A 24,665-nucleotide genomic window follows, 5' to 3' on the forward strand; every position below is an offset into this window, starting at 1 on the left:
AATGTCTTTATTATTGTGTATGAGTGATCTGAATGTGTCTTCATAGGGAAGCCACTGTTTGTAATCCCCGTCAAAGTGAGGAATCTCAATCGCGGGCAACTTTATTTGTGTGTGTGTATTTGCTCTTGATGCGTCATGATCTGAAGACTGATTCTTGTGTTCTTCTTTCGACAGAAGCGTTTGCAATTGTGCCTTTACCCCGAAATACAAGTTTTCGATTTCTACCCCTGTGTTGTCGGTATCATCCTCTTGTTCGATTTCAATGGCATCTTGTATTTCTTGCAGTTTTAACCACACCCTGTCCAGATGCTCCACCCGTGCTTTAATGTCTTCTACATTTTGTTGGGCTTCATCAAATTCATTTATAAATGTCTCTATGCGCGAAATTTTCCCTTTGTACGCAGCGCGTTGGCGTAACAGGCGTTGTGTCTCACTCATTTCTAAATGGATTTAAACAAGCAAGGAAAATAAAGGATGAGCCAGATAAATACTTACTGACCTTTGGTTGCAAAGCTGCTGCCTGGATGCTGCTCTGCTGCTGCAATCCTGGATCTCTTCTCTCTGTCTGGATGTGATGTGGCACCACTGCACTGACACTGACGCGCGGGAAATGCTCTACCCGACGCTCACGTACGCCGCCATATTGTTTTTTCTAATGCACTGAATTAATTTGTCCACTAAAACTGTCAACATACTAACTAGTTCTAGCTCCACTCGCGTATCCGGCCCTGGTAGGACCAATGTTTGTTATGTTGGTATGTCTGGTTGATTAGCAATAGTTGGAGGACCACTGTTAATTTATAACAGAACTGTATTTCCATAGGAGGTTCATCCACGGATACGCGAGTTGAATGATGATCGCCTTCACATTCAATAGCAATTTAATTTAACACACATATATAATAAGTTGAATCAAGATATAAGTTAATTAAAGAAATATATGATTGTAAATTAATAAAGTTAAACCAATATATAATTGCGTCTATTGTTTCACTTGATCGATTGTTTTTGTTCATTATAATCGAAACCCGAAATGGAAGTGATAAAACACATTGTCTTGCACCACTGCAATTGATTCCTGTGGATATATGCTGATTGTTCCTGATGCACAATTGTTGTATTGAAATGTGTTTATGGGAAATTGGATTGTTTATGTTAAAATGCTAATTTCACGCACTACACCCGCGCACTGTCCATCTTGCTCACTTCTGTTCCTCGCGACGAACCCTCTTCGCTCGGCGAGGACACTTCTTCCCCCTTCTCCCTTTCTTAACGGTTGTCTTTGGGGTGAAAGTTGGAAGCTGGTACTATTTACAAACATGCATTCCAATGCCATCTTTGGGCCAAGAAAACACACTATTTGGGAAGGGAAATAAGAAAATACTAACACCTATACTCTTCGCTCTTTGCGCGATATTTTTGCTTATTTTCATTTTCGGCAGTTGCCTGCGGGCGCATTAGCTGTAGATTTAGAAAAAGCGTACGACAGTTTAGATCACAGTTTTTTGTTGCAGGTGCTGGAAGCCTGGAGGTTTCCTTTAGCCTTCCGCACAGTCATTAACAATTTATATACCACGGCCAATTTCCGTATACAGATTAACGGACACCTGTCCCCTCTTATTCCGCTGAAACGTGGATTAAGGCAAGGATGTTCTTTGTCAACGATACTTTTTGCACTCGCATTAGATCCTTTATTCGACAGTTGGCCACCCTGCACCCCCCTGGACCCTCCCGTTTCTTGAGTCAAAATATATTCGGGTATGCGGATGACGTCACCATCACCGGCGTGGATCCTGTTCGTATGGCGCGGGTTTTTGCAGTGTTGCAACGTTTTGCACTTTGTTCCGGATTACAGTATAATGTACAGAAAACTAACCTATTACAGTTCAATGGTTTTCATTTACCTGCTAACGAGCCTGGGGTGCCGTGTGTACCCCACGTCACTTCCTTGAAGATCTTAGGTATCCCGTTTACGTCACAACCTACTCCCCTTTTCGAGGAGATTTGGTCCCCGTTGTTGTTACAAATTCGCCAGCTTTTGTTTTCTCAGCGTTTCCGTCGCCTTCATTTAATTCATCGTATTTACTTTATCAATATTTACATTGCACCTAAGCTGTGGTATCGGGCTCGAATTTTCCCCTTACCGGAATATTTCGCTAAGCGGTTTGACTACTTATTCCTATGGAATATATGGCGTGGCTTCTATTTTCGTATCCCACGTGCAGGACTCTATCTTCCCCGTTCACAGGGAGGGCTGGGTCTAGTACATCTCAGATTGAAATGTCAAACTCTGTTTATGCTCGATTTCTACGCTGCAGTTGCTATTAACGAATCCTTCACACAGCAATGGATACGATGTTTTTGGCCTAGTTATGAATTACCTGTGAGCCCCCCGTTTATTAACTTTGCTTATTGCTGTCCGGCGTACATTACTTCACTAATACGTTATTGGACATACAGTGGTGTGGTTCTCTGCCCTACGGGATACAATTCTCGCACTTTGTATAACTTCCTTCTCTCGTTGACTAACGATCAGATTATTCCCCGAATTCCTCAGCGATATCCTCAGACTACGTGGTCACAGGTATGGGCTAATATCTCTGCCCCGGTATTACCTTCATACCTACAGGTTGAATGGTTTCAAGTGGTGCATCAGTTGGTGCCTACGCGCGCTCGTTTATTTGAGCTGAAACGTGTTCCTGACCCACTGTGTTCTCGATGCGCCAAAGAAGATACACTATCCCACCGGTTCGATCAGTGTGTGGGTGCTCCAGCTATCTGGAACTGTCTCACGTCCTTCTTAGGACGAATTTGTCGTCGACCTCCACACCAGTTCACAGTATCCTATGTTTTGTTTCCGGATTTTCGTTATTTTCCACAGACCAAACACCACGCTGTGCTTTTTCTACTGGCGTGTACAATTGTGTATATCCGTCGCCATGTACCTTTGCTGGATGCTCGCACCTACTTGGATTTTTTAAAACGCACTCGCCGAAAGCTCTTTTCCCCCGAGTTGGACAGGCAGTATTTTAGTAGGTTTTTAGAAATGGTGTTGCAGTAATCTCCTTCCTTCTCGTAAAAAAAAAAAAAAGCTACAACTCATGATGTAGGTTTATCTTTTTGTTTTTATTTAATATTTTAATTTTTTATTTTTTTTTTATTTTTCGCGATTATTGTTATACTTTACAATTACCTTTTCTTGTGTAAGAAATATTGTATTGTATTGTATTATATTGTATTCCTAGGAGTCAGTCTGGTTCTTGTACACTTTTTGTATAAAGACAAGCACATGAACAATAAAACTGGTGGCTCAGTGGTAGAATGTTCACCTCTGGTGCTAGGGGTCTCGGGTTCAAACCCTGCTCCCGCCAAGTGAACTTTGTGGTGGACAAACACCGTGTGCGTCTGTTTTCTCGGGGTTCTCCCGTTTTCTCCCACTTTCTTCATTCCACCATTTCATTCATTACTCATTATCACCGTCTCCTTTAGCCTAACCGGCATAACCGTGGGACGTAAAACTCAAAAATTTCATTTCATTTTTCCAAAGCTATCGCAATTGTCGGAGCTCATATTTTTCAAATGACCTTAGAAAGAAAGTGATAGTAATTGTCTTGGTTTTTCACATAATCGCAATTGTCGCTGGACGCATTGAACTATCGTCGCATGAGAACCAGAGGAACGTAACTCCATTTTCGTGGGATTACAGGCGAATGGACAAAAAAATATTATTTTCTCAGAAAGATGTGTTTTTAATAAGATGGTATTTGAGCTACATTACAACAGATGATCGACTAGGAGAACAGATGGTGTTACGTTGAATTTACACCAAGTGGACTCTTTAAAATTATGTCCAAACATGAAGTAAAGGAAAACAGCATTTTTGGAGTTACGTTCCTCTGGTTCTCATGCGACGATATATTCAGAGCACAGTCATTTTCAACAATGATTGCAAGTCTGTTATTGTGCAGAAGGTATGTAAGTACACTCTATGTTATTCTTAATATTGTTGCTTCAATATCAAGTAATTTTTCCATATTTTTTTTAAAATTGTGGATGAACTGTTACTCACTTTATCTTATTCATAAATTAAACTGTTACAAATCACTTAATTTTAAATAGTAACCAATTCCTATATAAGTATTATACCTAATCATCATACACTTTCTTCCTGCTACTTGTCCTTACTCACTCATTATTTCATTTACTTATTTTATTATGAATAAAGTCAACAAATCATTCTCTTTCGCGTTACGTAATACTCAACATTCTCACTGTTTCGAAAATCTTTCGGTTCTCTAACTCACAACACAAATAATAAGAAAAATTAATGGGCATTAAACAAACTAGTGATTATCTTCAAACCTTTGGCTCGTCTAAAAATTTCTTGCACGCTAACGACATCTATTAGTGTCAAGGTAGGAAGTAGCACTGCTAGCCACAACTATCAGGAATAAGCACTATGGTTAAACTCAGGCGTGCTTCTTGTATTTATAATAATGATTATTAATACCTAATTATTTTAGCCTATTTGTTTATGCAACTAATAACTCTTAAATATTTTGAAGTTAACGTTACTCCCAGACTGAGATGTTTTTCTATTATTAAGAGGATACATAAAGAAGAAAGATTTTCCTGTAGCAGACACAACCAATTGAAATTCAAGTGAAATCCCTAGGGTATTTCTATTATTTTTAAAGTTCCAATTTCGCGCCAGAATGTCCTGAAACAAAAGACGTTTGGATTTCATCATGATGTACCAAGGATATGTTGTGCTATGTATGTTAGTAGCCTTGTCCAGTGATCTATTGGTTGGCGCGTATGCCTTAGTGCACGTAGCCTGGGTTCGATTCCCGCTAGGAGAGCACAAAATGTTCATTTCGGACTCATTTACTTTCACTAGTCGCCGTTTCCTTGAGCTTAAATTGTATAACGTGGAATATAAAGCAAAAAAAAAAAAAAAAAAAACATTTCAATTCCATTTCATGTGTATAGAAGTATAAATAGAATATATTTTGTAATGCTTAATTGATTAGAAAAAAACGCTTCTTGTATCTTTTACTTTATAGCGATCAACGTTAAAACTATAAGAAGTTGATTTCTCTCACTTTTGGATTGAATAGACATTTAAGAGAGAAATACATATACATAAATGGATACCAAAAAACCGCTTCTTGCTCTATTATCATTTTTGCCTTATGTAGATCAATATTTAAACCGGAAGTCATATCCGATTTATATCACTTTCGGATTTAGCAAAGAGTTACGAATGAAGATGAAATTTATTCTTAGGATGCTTAATTGATTGCAAGAAAAGGCTCCTCGCTACCTTTTACCGTTTTACTCTATGGTCATCAACGTAAAAACCTGAAATAGTTGATTTCTGCCACTTTCGGGTTCAAAATCCCCCCCTCAACGAATTCAATTCCTTCATTTTGACCTTCTATATCGAGGGCAAAATTGACGATGATCCATCAAATTGTTGTTGAGATTTTTCTTTTGTTTCTCGGACGGACAGACACAGGGACAGGGCAAATATAGGATGGAGTTTTGGTAAATGAAACTTCTTAAAGCTAATAAAAGACAGTGGATATGACTCTTATTTCCTGCATGGTAAATAATCGTTATTACATCTGAAAATGTGTACATGCCCTTCATAGTGTCTTTCTACAACATTCATTGTTAGTGTTTTATATTAGAACTATACTTTCTTTAAAATTTTAGATTTTCACCACTATTCTGCGTATATTGTATTACAAAAACAGAAATAATGAGCAAGTTCAGTAATATCTCCTAAAACTTGATCTGCTTACACTGCTTCTCTATAGAACTTTGTTCAAATTCGGTATTACAGTAGATCAATCAAATTAAGTTGTAATAAATATTTTTCGCCGACCTCGCAGAATCATGCATTTTGAATCATAGAAAGAGGGCGAAATGACGCGTAGTGTCCTTGCTCAACTAGATCAATGTTGTAGGTGCCTCGGAAGACTATGTGTAACCAGTATAGATGCCATCATATTGAGTTGTACCTTGGAATGGAGTTGTTGTAACTCGTTCTCTCCTTACACAGTACTGCATAAAACGGTATACAGCAGCAGCAGATGTGCGTACAATAATGTGCCGTAGAGAAAGGAGATGTAGTGGATATACGTAAACCTCATTCAAAAGATTTAAAGATTCAGCTTACAAGTAAAATGACACATACAGGACATCCTTCTGCACTCATACACGATTCTTTTGTGGATCTGCAATAAGGGAACCTGTAGTTCGATAGATAAGGAAATGCACTATATACTTTGGGACTAAAAGACGTCGTTTGGTATCTGGGATTCCTTGGATCCTCCTGCACATTTTAAGAAGTAGTGGCATGTCCTCCAGACTTGGGAAGGGACAGGAGAAGGAAAGGTAGAATAGTCCGTCCTTAAATTGCTACTTGGTTGCTTGTTTATTTTATTTTCTTGATTCTATATTATTTTTCTGTCACAATTTTATGCTTAAATTCACTCAACATACATAGGTAAAGTATATCGAACCAGTTCCTTAAATCGAGAGGTCCTAGAGACGTAACCATAGCTTTCAGATTGGCGAAGTAGTATAGGTGTGAGCCGAGAGATGGATTACATTTTCAGTGAGGTTGACTACCATAATCCCATCTCACACAACTGTGAGCATGGAAGTTTTACGTCCAGGATGTGAGGAGGAACGTCATTAAATAATGAATCTTACATTTTCGCGCAAGATTTCTCCGTAGCAAAGTGATTGTTGTTGCAATAAAACATATATTGTAAACTGAATATATATAATGTTCTCAGCTCCATGCACCATGCATACGACACTAATATACAATCGATATCGTACTATAGAAAGCATACATCAATAAAAGGATGTATAAGCATATTTTTCTTAATGGCAACTAAACACAAACACCAATTAAACATCAGAGTCCAGTACTCACAAGAGTTTGGATTTGAAATGCCATAGAAACCATTCCTGCAGGCGCACGCAATGACATGAGTGGGCTACAAAATTAAGGGTAGTGTGGTCCACATAGGCTTCCAGTAGTTGATTCACTTTTTCCATCCCCAATCTGCAGGACTTGGAGTATGCTTGAGAAGCAAGAGGGACTCAGACCATATTTAAGCTTGTGTCATTGCAAGATGTTTTCTCTGACCACTTCTCATATAGGACGATTACAAATTTCTCTAACCCTTCTATGCTTCTTTCAAAGTTTGCATATCTAATGTAAGACTGAGGATGCTTTCCATAGTTGCAGAGAAAGCGATCCATGGACCCTAAACTTAATTTTTACTCACCCACTGAAGGAAGATATCGTATCGCATTCTGTTAAGGCATGAAATACAATATGTGCTCGACTATTCTGTGAACCCATAATGCTTTTATCTCGTGAATTGGGAGATATCTAAGATGCCTTTCTGTTCTAAAGTAAATCCAGACTTCTTCAAAATTTAGTTCCCGAAGCAATGAAATCCCTACTGCAACAACATTTGTGTCAACCTAATCTTGTGTGCTGAGTGTGAGAATAAGAACCTTCTTCAGATCATGAATAAAGGCATCAGCCGCGTGAAACAACGGATATTTGTTTTCACGTGGTTATGGAACTCATAGAGAGGAGTCTTGATGGTTTGAAAAGCAAATTTCTTCTGTGCTGAGAGTGAAATAAGTCTTTTTCCCTTGATAACGGACTACTATTATTTCTCTTCATAGACAGTTAAATAGTTTTATCTTAATACCACTCAATCAAATACTGCTTCCAGCAATATTTTTAGGTAGTGTTGCGTTCAATATTTATCATTTCTTTAAGGGCTAATATCTTCAGACTATCACCCAGGTGAGTGCCCTACACAACGTCTAATCTCTTCACAGATTTCTTATCTTTTAGTAAGTATGGATGAAAATATTCTTCGGCATACTCCTTAAATGTTTTGTATCACCAGGTTTTACCATGTTGAGGAGCGCAGAGCCGTCCAAAATATTAATATCTACTGCAGGTTAAGATGAAGGCAACTCTGGAATTGCATATTATATCAAGAGATTGAGAATATCCGTCTTGTTGCACTTCTTGGTTATTGGTAGAGACAAAGATCGGGGTAAACCTGATTTTAATGCTGGAAAAAGTCGTCCACATTTCCCCTCCTTTCCTGGTTCGCGATATAAAGGCCAAATAACACACAGTCGTTTTCCAGTGACATCTTCAACGCTATAGTCCTAGATGTAGTTTTATAATTAGTCTTTCCAAAAATAGCGAATGTATTGCACTTTATTTTATTCATGATCTTCTTTGAGGTGGTTACTTGGTGCTCGTCAATAAAGTGTCTAAATTGTTCCCAGTCTTGGTTTTCTATACCTAATACTACTTTTTCCACACTTCTTCTTATGACTGCATGGTCATTGAGGAAAAAAGTATCTCCTGATGTCACAGAAAATAAGCTTACTGAATATTCAAATGCACAAATAAGGGCATCTACGTCTCCCATAAACTTCATTCAGTAGACTGCGGTTTGTTCATGATGTCCACATTCTGTTCCAGCCAAAGGCTTTTCCCATAGAATCTGAGGATGCGAATTAATTCATGGATTGTGACTTGGAAACGGCATTGCATCTCTGAACTTTCAGGGATGTGAATTATACCTCCATTTACTTTCAGGATAACATTCAGCTGATTTTGTTCATAGCTCAGAGAAATATCCGAAACCGTTTTTTTGATTTTGCATGCGACGAATATATCTTTCTGCAACGCGGCCACGACGTCTGGATTTCTCTTGTCCAATAAAACATGTCTCTAATGTGCATGCTAATCCATCAAGCACCACCTCACACAATTTACATGGTTGAATGTGGAAAGGTAAAGTACAAAATTAATCAATGACTATATTATATAAAACTCAAAGTCTGCTCCTCTAAAAGCACATACAAGTAATTCTTAGTACAGTACCCAAAAACTGAAGTTTGTTGATTTTTGAACATTTATTGTCTCCATTCATCCATTGCAATACTTTTAATTTCATGTACGCCTTCAGCAAACTCTCTTGTGTTCTTCGCTCGCACACTTATAATGCATTATAGATGAACAGTTGCACAATAATGAGCCTGATTTCTGTTTAACGAATTCCTCTTTTCCACTGCTTCCCCAGTTCCTTCTACAATCATACTCAGCGATTCAGGCATAGGTTTAACTATTAGTAGCAATCTAGGGAAGCTACCCATTTAAGACTGAAAATGTCCTGACGCACTTTCTGCTGTCCTTACTGTCTCCAATCCTTCCAAATCGTAATTGCGAAAAGTTTACTGCACCGCAGCTACAACATCTTCCTTGAAAGTCAAGATCCACTCCTTTGCATTTTTCTACAACGTTCAAGATATGGATACATATTAAAAATGCAATATCTGAATGAACTCTTGCATCGATATCAAAGTCTGTAAGGTAGTTTTCATGCAATTCGCAAATGTCTGACACTTTGAACAGTACACCGATGTTTGAGTTTTCTTATTTTTCTCTCATAAATAATATTAAATCGACTAAAGTTGCTCTGCAAACTGTTCTACATTCACCAAATTATTTTCTCCACCATTCAAATCTCTCTCAGCTTTCCTAACGCTATTGTAGAACCTTGTCAGACATATTGAGTGGTATTTAATATTTAAGGAAGCCATGCTCTGTGCTGCAATTTTACGGAGAATGTTTGTCTCGTAGTAACTAAGTATAAGCACGAACTCTTTCATGTATATGATCTGTTGGCGATACGTGTAGAAATTCGGGCATATAAATAATCATGACATCCCCAAGGATCTAACCAATCATCAACAAACAATGTTAAACCGTTTGTAGAAAGCTGGCTATAAAAGAATCTCGACGTCTGGGTGTTACATGATCTCACTCAAAAACATTTATTTACTCGATCGAATTTGTACCTGTGAATCTCTACTGAAACATACGAACTCAAGCCATTTCTAAAGGGGTTGACCACGAGTGAAAAAAGTGAAAAAAACTTTGACAGATGTCCGAGAAAGATTGCAGTCGAAGTTAGAAGACGCTCGACAGTCTGTGGAAAAGCTAACATTGACGCCTAGGATGGTAAATTTGTGATTTTGATGCAACTGGAAGGGCATCGTGCATCACGAGCTGCTGCTGCCGTTCAGAACAATAGACTCGGACATATATTGTCCACAATCAGTGCGAGTATATTTATCAAATAAAAGGAATAGACGGACTTCGCCAATAGAATGGGTATCGTATACCAGGCTGACAACGCCAGGCTGAATACGTCTTTAACGACCCATAATAAATTGAGAAAACTTGACTGGGAGGTTTTAGTTGTACCCACCATAGCTCGTACCTGGCACCGGCAGATTATGATTTGTGTATGACTCTACAGAACTCCCTGAATGGTGATAAACTGGTTCCATAAATGACCTGTAGAAATCAAGTATCACAATTTTGTTTACATGAAACCGCAAAATTTTTTACGGCGTTACCGATGGGGTTATGGTGTTGCCGAAAAATGACAGGAAGTCACAGAAGAAAATAGTACATATTCGTTTCATAGTATTTTCAAATCACAATAAGTGTGTTCTCAAATTTTACATCCAATTGATCAACATATTATTGACAACCTGGTATATTTAAAACGTATGAAATGAAATGAGATCTTACGAAGTTTTACGTCCCGTGGTTATATCGACTAGGCTAAAGAAGACGATGGTTATGAGAAAGAATGAAGTGGTGTAATGAAGAAAATGGGAGGAAATCTGAGAACCCCGAGAAAACCCACGCACACGGTGTTTGTTCACCACAAATCTCACTTAGTGAGAGCTGGGATCGAACGAAGAACCCCATGCACCAGATGTGAACACTCTACCACTGAGCCACCGCGGGCTCCTAAAACATATGAATACTATGAAATTATACTAATATATTTGACACACACAAAAAAAACACACACACAGAATATAAAATATTTCATCACGTTAATGACTTGCTGTATGATACATTCGTTTAATATATATATCAAATATCTTAGTAATTGCAATATCAACTTTTTTTTAGTTATGGCTTATTTTCTTCGTAGAAAGTGATTACATATTCAATTTACTCGTGCACCGTACAGTTTTCTCTTCCGTCAACTAATCCTTTCAACTAATAACACAGAGAACAATTAATTAACGCAACACAACCATATTTTCTAAGTAAACAGTTTATTTAACTTGTGTTCCTAGAATTATGTATCGGTACTGATTATATGATGAATTGTCAAGAGCAGATCTAAGTTAAAGGCATTTCAGCTTAATGTGCAACTGTTCTGCTGAAAAAACCTTTTAAGACTTTCGAACTTCCTGGTAACTGCATGATTAGCATACGCGTCTTCGACGCAGGAGATCTGCGTTCGATTCTCGGTTATAGCTTATGAAGATCGGATACGTCTCCAATAGCCTCGTTATGAAAGGGACGCTAAACCCCGAATCAACCACCCATTAGAATTTTTATTAATATTGTTTCATGATGATTCATAGCAATTTCTACTACCTCTTTCACTCTAAGAAGGGAGCATCTATAGATATTATAACCTTAGACAGGCAACATATAAGATTTTATATCTTAAATTATGCCTCGTAGGGAATGGTAACAAGATTCTTAATGTTTCATTGCATGTCTAATGAACATAGCTTGTTTGAAATACTTCAAAATATTTTCATAAAATTTTCATCTTTAGTAAAAATATTTCTTCTTATTCTATGTGTAGTGTACGTCAAACTGATTTATAATTTCGTTGAACCCAGTGATATTAAGTAATCTTTAAGATTAAGCACACTTTTTCCCTCTTTCATGTAGAAGGAGATATTCACTTCATATCGGATTAACATCGACTTAAGAAGCTCATTTTTAAGTTATACCTACTAGTGGGGGAACTTCCCTAGCGAGCACAGTCGCCAATGTTGGCACTAGAGCGATTTAAGGCAAGATCACATCCCATTTTGGCTCCAATCGTATTGTCTAAATTTCTGCAGGACAAAACCTCGCGCGTGAGGAGAACCTCAACTGTCAAAAACCTTTCCATAACCATTTATTAACGCAGAATAAGCAATTTAGCACTATATACACACACTCAAACCTTTGATTTTCATGAGTCTTATAATTTCACTCTTACTTATTCTCACTCTACACGGTAATTTAATGTGCATGAGAAACTCAAATTTGAACTCGTAAGTTTTAACAGACAGTTGATAGTGATATATAAATAAGTAGAGATGAAAAAGAGTTTACGACAGTGTTGTAATCCTGAAATTTTCACAAGGTATACGCTGTTTTGTGAATATCTGTGATTGGTTTGAAAGCTATATGTAACAATAGAGAAGGCGTTTCTTTTAAAACTAACAACGTAAGACGATGTATTAATAATGCCATTAACGCATAAAGTCTGCGATACTACTTTATGCAATAAAGCATTTTATGCTATTTTCTTTATGATACTCCTATAAATCAATCCATTAATAACATAAATGGATGTAGAATACGCAGAAGAAAAAAAACCACTACGAAAAGGAACAGAAAATTTCGCACCCGAAGGACAGAAGGAACTAAGAAAAATGTTGGTGATGAGTAAGGTGGGCATACAATATCACAGTTAGGAAACAAACCGAGCTTAGAGAAAGTCAGAGATCATACAGTCTTTTAATTTCTCTTTCTTTATTTTATTTTTTTTATTTATTTACTCTTACTTTACATCCAGAAGGTAAGTCTTGTCTCCCAGTTAATCATGCAATGATGATTATTAATATTACAATAAAAAGTATATATAGAATAATAATAGAAATGACACAGATGTACAGATATACATGCAAAAATTATTGTATACAATCTAATGTGTTTAAAATATGAATTTTATGCATTGCAGTAAATAATACAACAAAAAATTACAATTACGCTCACAATCACACATATACAATACACAGATAGATTACTACAAGTAAACATATAATATACGCACATGCATTCAGAGAATAAGTCTCTCGTCTTTACCTCTTTTGTGATCCTTCCTCGTGTCTATATTGTTAGAATATGCGTCTTCGGAGGAAGAAGATGCGATATGTGGTTCAATGCCCTACGGGAGTTCATATGAGTCAGATTCCACATTAAGCTGTAGGTTCACGTCTCACGCAATTTCAATGTTGAAAGAAACGCTAAACTCTAATTATATTTACGTAATCTCTTGAATGCAAGATAGCAAGAAAAACGATTTTTTTTACCATAGTGGATAGAACAGCGGCTAGGAATAGGATAGAAAAGGAAGTGAAAGTTACTTTATCACTGGATTCATAACAAATTAAATAATTAGCTAAACAAGTATAAACAAAGCAAAAATACTATACCTCTTGAAGCAGAAAGTATATTCTAATAAGTACGTACGATTAAGCAGAGGATACGGTGTATGCTGCCGTATATCATCAACTCAGCCTTGGTATATATTATAGGCATAAATAGGAACAGAGGCCCTTCGTGGCTAAGTGGTTACCGTACGCGCCTTTGGCATGGGAGATCCTGTTTCGATTCCGGGAAGCTCATATTTTGCGGATTCCATGATAATCAGTAAGTCCAATCTCATATAGACTCGCTGGTGAAAAGGATGTTAAACTCAATATTATAACAATTAAACTCAATAACACACCACCATTAGCAGATTTAGTTATATATATATATATATATATATATATATATATATATATATATATATATATATATATATATATATATATTGCAAGAACCATCTATTATAACACATTAAAATTATATACAGCCCAACTTACTTTTATTCTCAAATCTCCATGAAAAACTTTGTTGTCATAGCAATATGAAACTGTAACTATCATTATATAAATATCTATCTATCACAATATATATTCTACATTTCTTCTTCTTCTTCTTCACAACAGATTGTGCACTTGGGAGCTATCTGAAAGTTCGTTGAAAAAGGAAACAATGTTGCAGCTCAAAAGTTATACGAAAATTGCACCCATCACGGCTTCCTCTATTAAGATACCAAAAGGAGCATTTTAGTTAACAGGGGTCCAGAAGTGCTTAGTTTAGTCACTAGACATATATTATAGCTTTGTGGTAGAGCGCTCATCTGTGATGCGCGGAGTCCCTGCTTAGATTCTCGGTCACGCGAGTTTATCGTGCATAGTATTATGTCCGTGAGTTTCTCAAGGTTCAACCGATTTCCTACCGCATCCCCATTCCACCAATTCTTTTATAATGATTCACTTCTATTAGTCATCCATCCTCTTTAGCCGAAAGAGGGACGTAAAACTATAACTTTAATTTAATTCATCTAGATGATACAAGCGTTAAAGTTTGACATCTTCGACATGAATAGATATATAATCATCAGATGCATAGATATATAAACGGAAGTTAGTGGAAGCTCTATTGATCAAGTTTACTGAACGGAAATTGCGAAATTTCTCTTTTCAAAGGTAGTATTGCAGTAAGCTATGCAGGAAGTATTTTGTTAAGCTTTTCTTCTCTCTGCTTCTTTGAAAAATAAATAAAATTACTTATGTTGTTCTTTCTATGGTCTCTTTATTTATAATAATTATTACTTTACAGATATTCGTTAGAAGTTATCTTTCGTTAATATATTAAATGCAAATTATTCAGGGTATCTTAAAAGTCCACTGACATAGAGTAACTTTCTTATTATCAGAGTTACAACAAAATGTAAGAGGGGAAACCGTCTCCAAGTATGATGTTTTCAATCTAAAGGGAAGGATTGTTTTCAAATCGAACGAACCGTTTGGGCTGTACACTCTTTATGCATCCAATGATAAAATAAAATACAACGTTGTCATTTACCTGAACCCACAACATAAGTGAATGAAGTTACTGTCTTTTACGCTAAGATGTTCATGGCCAGCCCCCATTTCAAACAGTAACTTCATTCACTTATGTTGTGGGTCCAGATAAATGGCAACGTTGCATTTTCGTGTAACATTGAGCGCATAGTGTACAGCTCAAACGGCTCGTTCGATTTAAAAATTCCTTCATTTTAGATTGGAAACATCATAGTTGCAGACAGTTTCCCATCTTACATTTTGTTGTAACTCTGATAATAAGAGTTACCCTATTTCAGGGGACTTTTGAGACACACTGTATATTGTTTTCAAATACATATATACATTCAGTGAAATTGAAGCTTCTACACTAGATTTTGTTCCAGACCGGGTTTCACCCTGCGAGATTTTATCTAGGCGAAACTTTGGGCTGCTAGGTTTCTGCTACGCGAGGTTTGTCAGGCGAGCTTATGTTCTGTGGAAATGTGGGTGACAAGATTGTAGAAGTGATATTTTGTTTATGTAGCCCCGAGACTGACGTATGTGTGCTATGCGAGGATCTTGTTTTATATTCGCAATCTAGTTTTTACTGTTTGGTGTAGAAACATGAGACGTAATGTACATTATATGTAGATTATTCTTGTTTTTGAATGAAAGAGGTAATGTAAATGGCTGTGAATCGTTGTAATTAAGAACGCTTGATACGAGGAATAACTGCTGTCATGTTATCCAAAATATTAGGTGAAGACAAGTAAAAACCGTACAAACCGTAAAAATAGTATCGTAGCAAGAATGGGACTAACAATGAGTAAAGACTTTATTTTGTTAAGATCTTTCAACATTTAGAATATTTTAACTTAAAAAAAAAGATTTGTCGAACTGAAGTTAAAAGTTTTCTTACCGTACTAATATTTCTTCCTTGCTTCCATAAGTAACAGGTGGATGTGGCAACTGTGGAACATACGTTATATTCTACTATTTAGAACTGAAATCATTGCCATGGCGTCACATATTAAAAGTTTCATTATCTATTTTGCCACTAGTAAATAAAAATTGTGTATGATAAGCTTACCAATACATGGAAATAATAACCAAAGCGGAAAGGAGTTACGCTCATACACACATAATATATATATATATATATATATATATATATATATATATATATATGTGTGTGTGTGTGTGTGTGTGTGTGTGTGTGTGGCCGGATTTAGGGGGTGCACCGGAGCACGTGCACCCCCCTCCGTTCTAAAAATACACTATCTAAAGTGAGAAACTGTCAGTGGAAATAGCAATAATTTCCTAAAATTTCATGTCATGTTTCCGTTTCGGGCTTAAAAAAAAAGCGGTTTTGCTAAACATTTAATGTACCATTACAGATAATGGAATTTATGTTTGGAGGGGTTTAATAATTTTTTAACCCACTGTACTATGTGTTTTTCTAAATACAACTTCGGTTCGTGTAGTATATTCATTTGTCCATTATTCAAACTAAAATTAAGATGGAAGCTTTGAATGATTTAGTAGAAATTATATTTTGGGGAATAATATCTTTATTTATACATTATTTTATTATGAGTCCCGTATATAGACATTTCAGATGGATGAGTATTGAAATTATCATCTTAATGCTATACGAAAACATAGGCCCGCAATTGGACAGAAATTCTTGAAATTACAGGATTCTGTATCCACCAAGCTGATTTTCGGCAGAATAATTTAGATCTACCAAGATCCCGTTTTATCCAGTTTTTGCTATTTTTCATTCGTTTTATAATTTTTCTCCGCCAAATCTCTCTGTTCTGATTGAACTATTTTCTGACGCTCTCATATCAATGCGCGATAATCCTCATTCTCTACCTTGAAACTCATCAAGAACCACCGCGTTAGTTTTGCTCCACGAACATTTGGGATTTCTTCGCGAGTAAGCACCAGAAACCTGGTAAAATTAGTTTTAATTAATAAATAAATTTGCTGGAAACTGAAGAGAGCCCTGAATAGTTAAATTCAGCAGTAAAAAACAGTCAAAACAGTGAAATATAGAATCCGATCCAGAAGACGTCATGTTTTCTGATATTAATAGTGATGGGCAGGATGTATAATAGTGTGTGATTTTTATTCTTTCTGAAAACAGTGCGAAGATTAGTGTTTTAATAATAACTTTCGTCATCCCTCCGAATACATTTAGGGTTGCGGCAATCTGTCCTGACATAGTTTTGTCTGTGTACTTAGTAAATGTAATTTTTTTTCATGGCGGTAGGAGTATAGTTATGTGTAGTTGAATTCATTATCATAATGTCAGTATAAGTAAGAACAGGGACTCTCCCTGATTCCTAAATTGACCAAAGCTTTCAACAGAAATGGGTTGAACGATTTTTTCGTTAGGGTTATTTTCCCGTCAGGAAAGGGACCCTTACCATTAGTAGTTTTGATATGTTCTTTCTGTGGCATTAACAGAACTTGAAAAACATGATTTAGTTTGTAGAAGGGTTACTTGGCTCTAATTATTTCGTTTCCCCTTTTCAGTGCATAGAGCCGGTTCAGAATGGTAAAGTTTAGTAATTTGTTTGGTTTACGTATAGTTGGACTGTGTGATAAGATGATTTAACATGTGTAATGATATGTATTAGTACTTGTTTTCTTGGTATATGTGTGTAATTTTAATATTTTGACCGTAGTGATGTGTGATTGAAAATGTGATTTATTCCTTTATGGACAATATATTGCTTAAGCAGTCATCTCCTTTGGACCCTTGTAGTAAGCACATTGATTCATAATTAAAATTTATAGTTAATTCTGTACCGTATACTACTAATAGCTATAACGATAATAGAGTGCAAATAATATTTAATCGTGTACAGGTTGTTTTCGTACTACTAACGCAATCTTGTGCAAAATTAAGAACTATTCGCCGCTAGTTTTTTGTTACTCCGAAGCGTAATGTTTTAGTCAACTAGAAAATGACCTCTTTCTCGTGATTATTTAGAAATATATGTCAGCTTCGGCCCGGATGAGTAGACGAACCCATCAAATACATTAATAATTGGTTATACTGAAAAGCACAAAATGTTATGTAGAACAATAGTTAAACAGTTAACAAGAAAAAAACTTCACGTTCGTTCTTAAGGGGAAGTTAGCCTATATGATGCTATTTCCGTTGCCAGATTGCAATGTCAATTTCTTTCCCTTTCGTTGCGTTCAATGATTAAACTCATCGTGTTATCGGAATATAGACACATTTAGTTAAAAGTATCGTCAATAATATTGCATTTCTTTGAGTATATACACATTTTAAGCTGTAAAGTGGATATAGTATGGCTTGTGTTGCAAGAGGGTCTTGGTTCATGCGACTTCTCGTGCACCGGTGAGCGCGCGATGATTTGTATAGTGGCCTATAGGTTGTAAAAAATATGATGTGACTGCTTTGAACGGTCTTGGGTATAATTAAAGTATTTTGGGCCATGCATTTGAGTAGGCCACTTTTCTCGGCATATATAAGTATATTTGCTATGGATTGTTGTATGTTGAAATTCGACCACTTATCTTTGTAGTTTTAGTATCCTAGATTATTCTTTGGCGCCGTTTTTTCTCTCTATTCTCTTCTTCAAGAATTTTTTAATGTAATTTTTAACCTTCCCCCGAGTTTTGAACTTGACATATATCAATCATTCGAAATGTATCATTTGAACCTGAATTACCAACTGAGACGTCGCGAGACACGATTCGTGGATGTATTCATTGATGTGGTATACTAAGTAAACGTTTTTCACCATATTGACAAACTGCAGTAGCGAGTGACGGTCCGGTCTACGATTCAATTTTTCTTTCTTTCATCATTATCCGTTTAATATCTTCCGTGGAATTATTAGCTATTATTACATTTGTTTCCATTGGTAGCCCTGAATGCAAATGTTGTCGTAGTTGTTTGGACCCAAAAATATTAGTAATATGTAGAGTTATATATATATATATATATATATATATATATATATATATATATATATATATATATATATATATATATATATATATATATATATATATATAATGTGTTTACGTGCCTGCCTTGCACATCGAATGTCCGCTATTTTAAATAGAATCGTTGGAATTATCGTTATGCGCGGGTAATTAGTTTAATTTGTTAATGTATGATAGGCCCGATCTTTTATGTAAAGTTTTGCAACCTTACACTCAATTTGTCGGGGTTAATAATTTGAGAGATTGAATAATTATTGAATATACAGTATATATGTTGAGATATGAATATGAAATATAAATACAATATTAAAGTGAAATGTATAATATTGAATTGAGTAAGTAAATATATGTGTAAAGGGTGTTGGTACCTTACCCCGAACGGTTCTAGGTTGCCAGGAGTACGAAATATCCGATAGATATTAAGTGTAAATGTTAGAAAATATCGCCGCATGTTGTATATTCTTTTGAATCTGTGTAACGCTCTTGAGTAACATATGTAAGAATTAACATTAGCTGTCTTAAACTAAACCTAATGTATTATTAAATCCATCCTCAGATCAGTAAATTGAAATCCTACTGTAGAATTACATTTTGATTCCATCCCTCTTGTAAACTCCACATCAAAAAATTGCGAAAGCTAACGCCGTGCAGATAGGCCACCCAATATACACCTTCTTATTCCATAATCGTGTCAGGTAAAGAGACCCCTCTCTCTCCTCCTTTCTTTTCTCCCATACTAAAATTAACTAACAACATGACACCATTTTAATTTTAAACTACACATGTATTAATTTCGATAAAATGAAATAACAAAACCGAGGCGAAACAAGATTCATAAGTTGATGTAGGGAGAAACTGAAACACACACAATGAAAAATTGAAACCAATGTATGTCTAAGAGGTTCAGAAATCAGGCACAGAGAAAGAGAGAGAGAGAGAGAGAGAGAAGACGAGAGAAGAAGGAAACGAAAAGAGAGAACAGATAAAAATGTGGAATTTAAACATAGTAACAAAAGAACTTAATATTATAAAGTTCCGTTTCCAGAAATCCAACGTAATGTAGAAATAACATCTGTTTTTACATACTTTTCAGAACTATTCGAATGCATAGAGGATCCTTTAAACATTTATTAAGTCACTTTCATACAGGTTAGCATATGAATTTCAAGTAGAACTATAGATCTCCGAGACACAATTAAGATAATGTCAAAAGTTTAACATACATGCTTTGTTTCCGCGTGCTTCGATTGCGAATTCGGTATCGTTCATTGGACGTACTGATCCAAAATACATTCTAATAAACCCAGTAGGTAGCGTTGGTCATATCCTCCATTTCAGACTAATAATGCAACGTGAAGAAAAACGAAAAGAAAAAGAAAGAAAGAAAGAGAAAATTGAATAAGTGCTATATTATTGCTAAATTTCTATCAGATATACCCTATATTAAAAGTCCAAACTGTATCGTAATGAAAAGTTACAAATGTTCGAAAGGAAAACTTTATGTTCCTCATGTTTCAATTTTCAACATGAATAAAACACATTGAACTATAGGATTGGAACAAATTTTATGTCAAACTAGTATAAATAAAATTTTGTTTTACATTATATTACCTATGTTAATACGCTGTCCTGTATGTATGTGAGTGTGTGTGAATGAATGACAAATTTATTCTTAAGTAGTAGCATTTAATATTGATTTACTGTGGTAGTATTCATAATAAGTGTGTAATAGCATTTCATATGTGTTAGTGTATGAGGAAGGTTATGAAAGATAACCGATTCTGAAATAGTTTAAATCGGTTCTAGACGAAAAGCCAAAGTAACAGGATAAACCAGAATAACGACAGTTTTTTCAGAAATCTCAAAATTTCTATTTGTGAAAAATATATACACATTACTTTAAAAGAAAAATTCCTGGCTGATTCAAATGTGTGGTCAATCTCCACTATGGGAATTCAGATACTGGATAAAGATTATGTAACATTTGGAAATAACAGATGAACAATTAAATTAAAACTTCTCGTCACCTGGGCTGGGTCGGGGTAACTTCCACTTGCGCAGTTGTCTGGATCCGGGTCAGGATCGTATGAGGGAAATATGTGTCTTCCGGATCACTTCAGAATTGATCCTCAAGTAATAACTTTCAAATATAAATTGCCCTTAATAATTATTCACCATATTTCCAAAATTATCCAGTAATCCCTTCTCCTCTAACTTCTTCTACCTTTCTTCTTTTCCTCCTTTTCTCCTTCTCTCCTACCTTCTTCTTCTTTCTCACACTTTATTTTCCTATTCCTAATAAAACTGAAGAGGGGACGTGACCGGGAGTTATCGCTATGGACACGGTCATTAAAATTGCTCTGATGTTTCTCTTCGGAAGTCCGATATGAATTAGTAAATCCTATAACAAACATCTGAAGCTAGAATATTAACATTCATTTATTTTAATTTTATATTTTGACTGAATTATCAAAATTGCAAGATTACAGTTCAAAATTTATAGCGACTACATTTTTCCCACTCACGATTTATTTTTCTCTTCAAACACAATAGTTTAAGTCAGTTCCTTATACACATCACAGATGTCTAAAGGCATTTGAAAAAAATAAATTTGATTCAAATGTACTGATAGTTATTGGTGCACCCCCCCTCAGAAAATCCTGGATTCAGTCCTGTATGTATGTATGTATGTAAAATTTTCCTTGTAGTATTCAAATGTGTGCCATCATTTCACTGACAAAAGTGTCACATTTTGTGGTTTCGTTTTGGATGAATGATCATGAGAGCGCCCACTCTGCTATATATAATATAAACTCTGCATTTTTGTTCCTGCATACAGCTACGTAATTTTCTCAGTTGTATATATCATAAAGAGACGAAGGAAGAAGCATTTATTACCGGTAATATACTGATTATTGAAGATAAACATGCAAATTGATAAACTAATTTCCTCTGAAAGATTTGTTACTAACGAGCGGGCTATAGTCAGAGTTATTCATGTGAGTTGTGTATCATCGCAGAAAATTACTACAGTGATAACTAGGTTTGATCCAGTAATTTAAAGCAGAGAAGTTTCCCAATGTTCGGTACAGGAGCAGAATCTCCTCCGCTATAATGTTTGTTGCTATATTTAAATTAATCCTTTTAACGTCATGAGCATATTTATTACTACATAACTGTTTTATCTATAATTAATATTTGGCCTGAATCTGCTACAGTTAATAATATTTCAGTAATAAGTTTCTAAACTGCCAATTTGTCTCATTATATGGTTAGGTTTAGGTAGAATACGTTAGATTTGGGTATGTTCGGCTGTTTCTAGGCTCCTTCTATGAAATTTTCACCCATCATATATTTTCGTACATTTTCAGAACCATATTTCAAACCTATAATGATATCAATTTTCAATTATTTTTATAACTTATTTATAACATAATTTTATATTCAATCTCCCATGTTCACAAATTTGAACCTAATAACAAGAAAATTTTATTTTCGTCCTCTCCTTGAAACTAAATTGATGGCACTAAAGTTTTGATACTATTTGCCAATATTAATTAACAATTTAATATATGTCAACAAACTTACCAACTAGCTGTGAAAAAGTAACATTTACTTTTGAAGAAATTAATACTTCTATCGGCGATAGGTGTGCAAAAATTGATGATGTATCACATCCAAACTTGTCTTTTGCCTACATTTCCAAGTAGAAAATAAGTGACACTATTCGTCAATATAACCTGACACAATAGAGTGCGTAGATAGTCATTCGGGTGATCTCGGTGCCTGAGAGATTGTTTTACTACTCAATACATGAGCATCTGGTAATTGAGACCAAAAGTGAGCTGAAAGTGACATCCGCCGTCAAATGCAAATGTCATAAGCCAACTCAATAGACGGTAACAAAGTCTGAAATACCGGTAGAATGCGTTTAGAGTTCTACAAGTTTTTATAACTTTCTTGACAATTACACGTTATTTTTGTAAAACTAGTTTATTGATTCCATGTTTTGCTCTAGGTTCTAGATTTACAATTTAACATTGGAAGTCACTGCTAAGTTATACGTATCATGTTATCTCGTTAAGCATGCAAAAAAGGGTTCGAATAGCCTAGCTGTTTCCGTTTCCTTCCGAAAAACTATAAAGTACCTAACTTGTTCAATCTGCAGTTCTTTTTGCAGTAAATACATGTGATCACGGACTCTAGTTCCAATATGTACGCCTGGGGAACTCGTTACACGTATTTTTTCATAATCGTATCTTTAAAGTGTCGTCATTCCGTACTCATGATCTATCTATATGTAATAGTCTGTGAAGGGTAAAATTCAAAATCAAAATTCATAATGTAAAGCTACGTTCTGTAATTTCACAATAACTAAAATTAGCTAATATTCGTACATGTTCGAAACTGTGTTCGTTTTTCTAAGTTCATGTTTGGGAAGAAAAGGATGAATTTCTTTTAATCATACCGATTTTCACAGAAGTATTGTTTGTTTTTAAGTCGTTCTAACTCTTCATCAATGCTGAAACAATATACAACTTGAATACAATAATTACAACGGCATATAGTGTTACATGACTTATAAGAACTTAAAAACTCAGAATAGTGAAAAAATATAAATCTTTTTTCAGGAGTTTAAAGTCAATATATAATTTATGCGTTACTTGTTTATGTGAACGTTTTTACTTGTAATAATTTGAATAACCACTGATTTAAATATATCCTATCACTAAAGAAGCATTTTGAATATGTATTAATATATTTTTCTATTTTCTCGGTTTCTTTACAGACGAGCCAAAGATCGTTTTAGAGGATACTTTCGCTTCAGCAACCGAAATCATAATCGGCGTGAATGCCAAGCAGATATTATCCAGTGTCATAATAATGTCATCTATTCCCAACGGAACAGTATCAACGATCCCGAGTCCAGTATCACTTATCAGCAAGAGCTATCTTCTTCCTGATGTGACTTTCCGTTAATGTAAATCTTTCATCTATTCGAAGAAGACAAGATTTGTCGATGCTTACGTAATTGTCAATGAGAGAAAGGAACATAGTGTCATTCTTGGTCTATATACCTGAAACCGATGCGGAAAGGCGAAACGAAGAGCGATCATTCTCACCAATCGAGGAAACACTAAAACAACAAACCTCCTTTATTTGTACCATAAAGGGTAGAAGGTAAGTTTACAATGTAAAAAGCAGTGCCTGGCAACGAATGTATTTTTCTCAATGTCAAAGTATATATGTATTTGTGTTGCTGCAAAACAAAATAAATGAAATATAAAAGAAGTAAAATGCATGATGTAACCAAGTCTATGTGTATATATATATAATTATATTTTTGTGAAGATACATATTATGATATGTAAATATTTTGGAAGTATAATAAAAATTTATACATATATGTAAACTGAATGGTAGCATAAGCTTTACTAGTAGTGTATATCTTTGTGATTCATCCCAAAATCACGTCCTTTGGAATTCCTGAAATTTAAATGCCCTTAATGGTGACTAATGTTTCGTTAATTTGAATAGGATGTATTTTTTTTATTTTTACACTCAATCATATTAAAAGGATGCCCTTTAACTGTGTTTAAGGAAACTCATCTCTTTTATAATATACAGTATTGTCAAAACATCCTGACCACTCACATCTGAAAATCAAACTTTTATCATTTTGACTGATCAACATCATTATTGGAAGTGTAAATACTAAATACTAAATTTTCCTAGGTATGGTTGTGAGAATTCGTCTTTCAAAGATAGGTGGGGGCATCGTATTTTCTTAGGCGTAGCTGTATATGCATTTTAATTAAAAATTCGCTTTAAACGCTATA

General features: G+C 35.2%; 1 protein-coding gene across 1 annotated transcript in view; it reads left to right on the forward strand.

Moving 5' to 3' along the window:
• The window catches only part of LOC145691226 (uncharacterized), a 266,108-nt gene extending 241,825 nt beyond the window's left edge, over nt 1-24,283 (forward strand). Inside the window, exon 4 of the mRNA XM_081766884.1 lies at nt 23,615-24,283. Within this exon, the coding sequence (XP_081623010.1) occupies nt 23,615-23,789 (175 nt within the window). The 3' untranslated portion in view covers nt 23,790-24,283. The remainder of the gene's footprint in view (nt 1-23,614) is intronic.
• Nucleotides 24,284-24,665: the final 382 nt, after the last annotated feature.

This window comes from Thermobia domestica, chromosome 1 (genome assembly GCF_964235325.1).
Source record: "Thermobia domestica chromosome 1, izTheDome1.hap1.1, whole genome shotgun sequence".
NCBI classification, from domain to species: Eukaryota; Metazoa; Arthropoda; class Insecta; order Zygentoma; family Lepismatidae; genus Thermobia; species Thermobia domestica.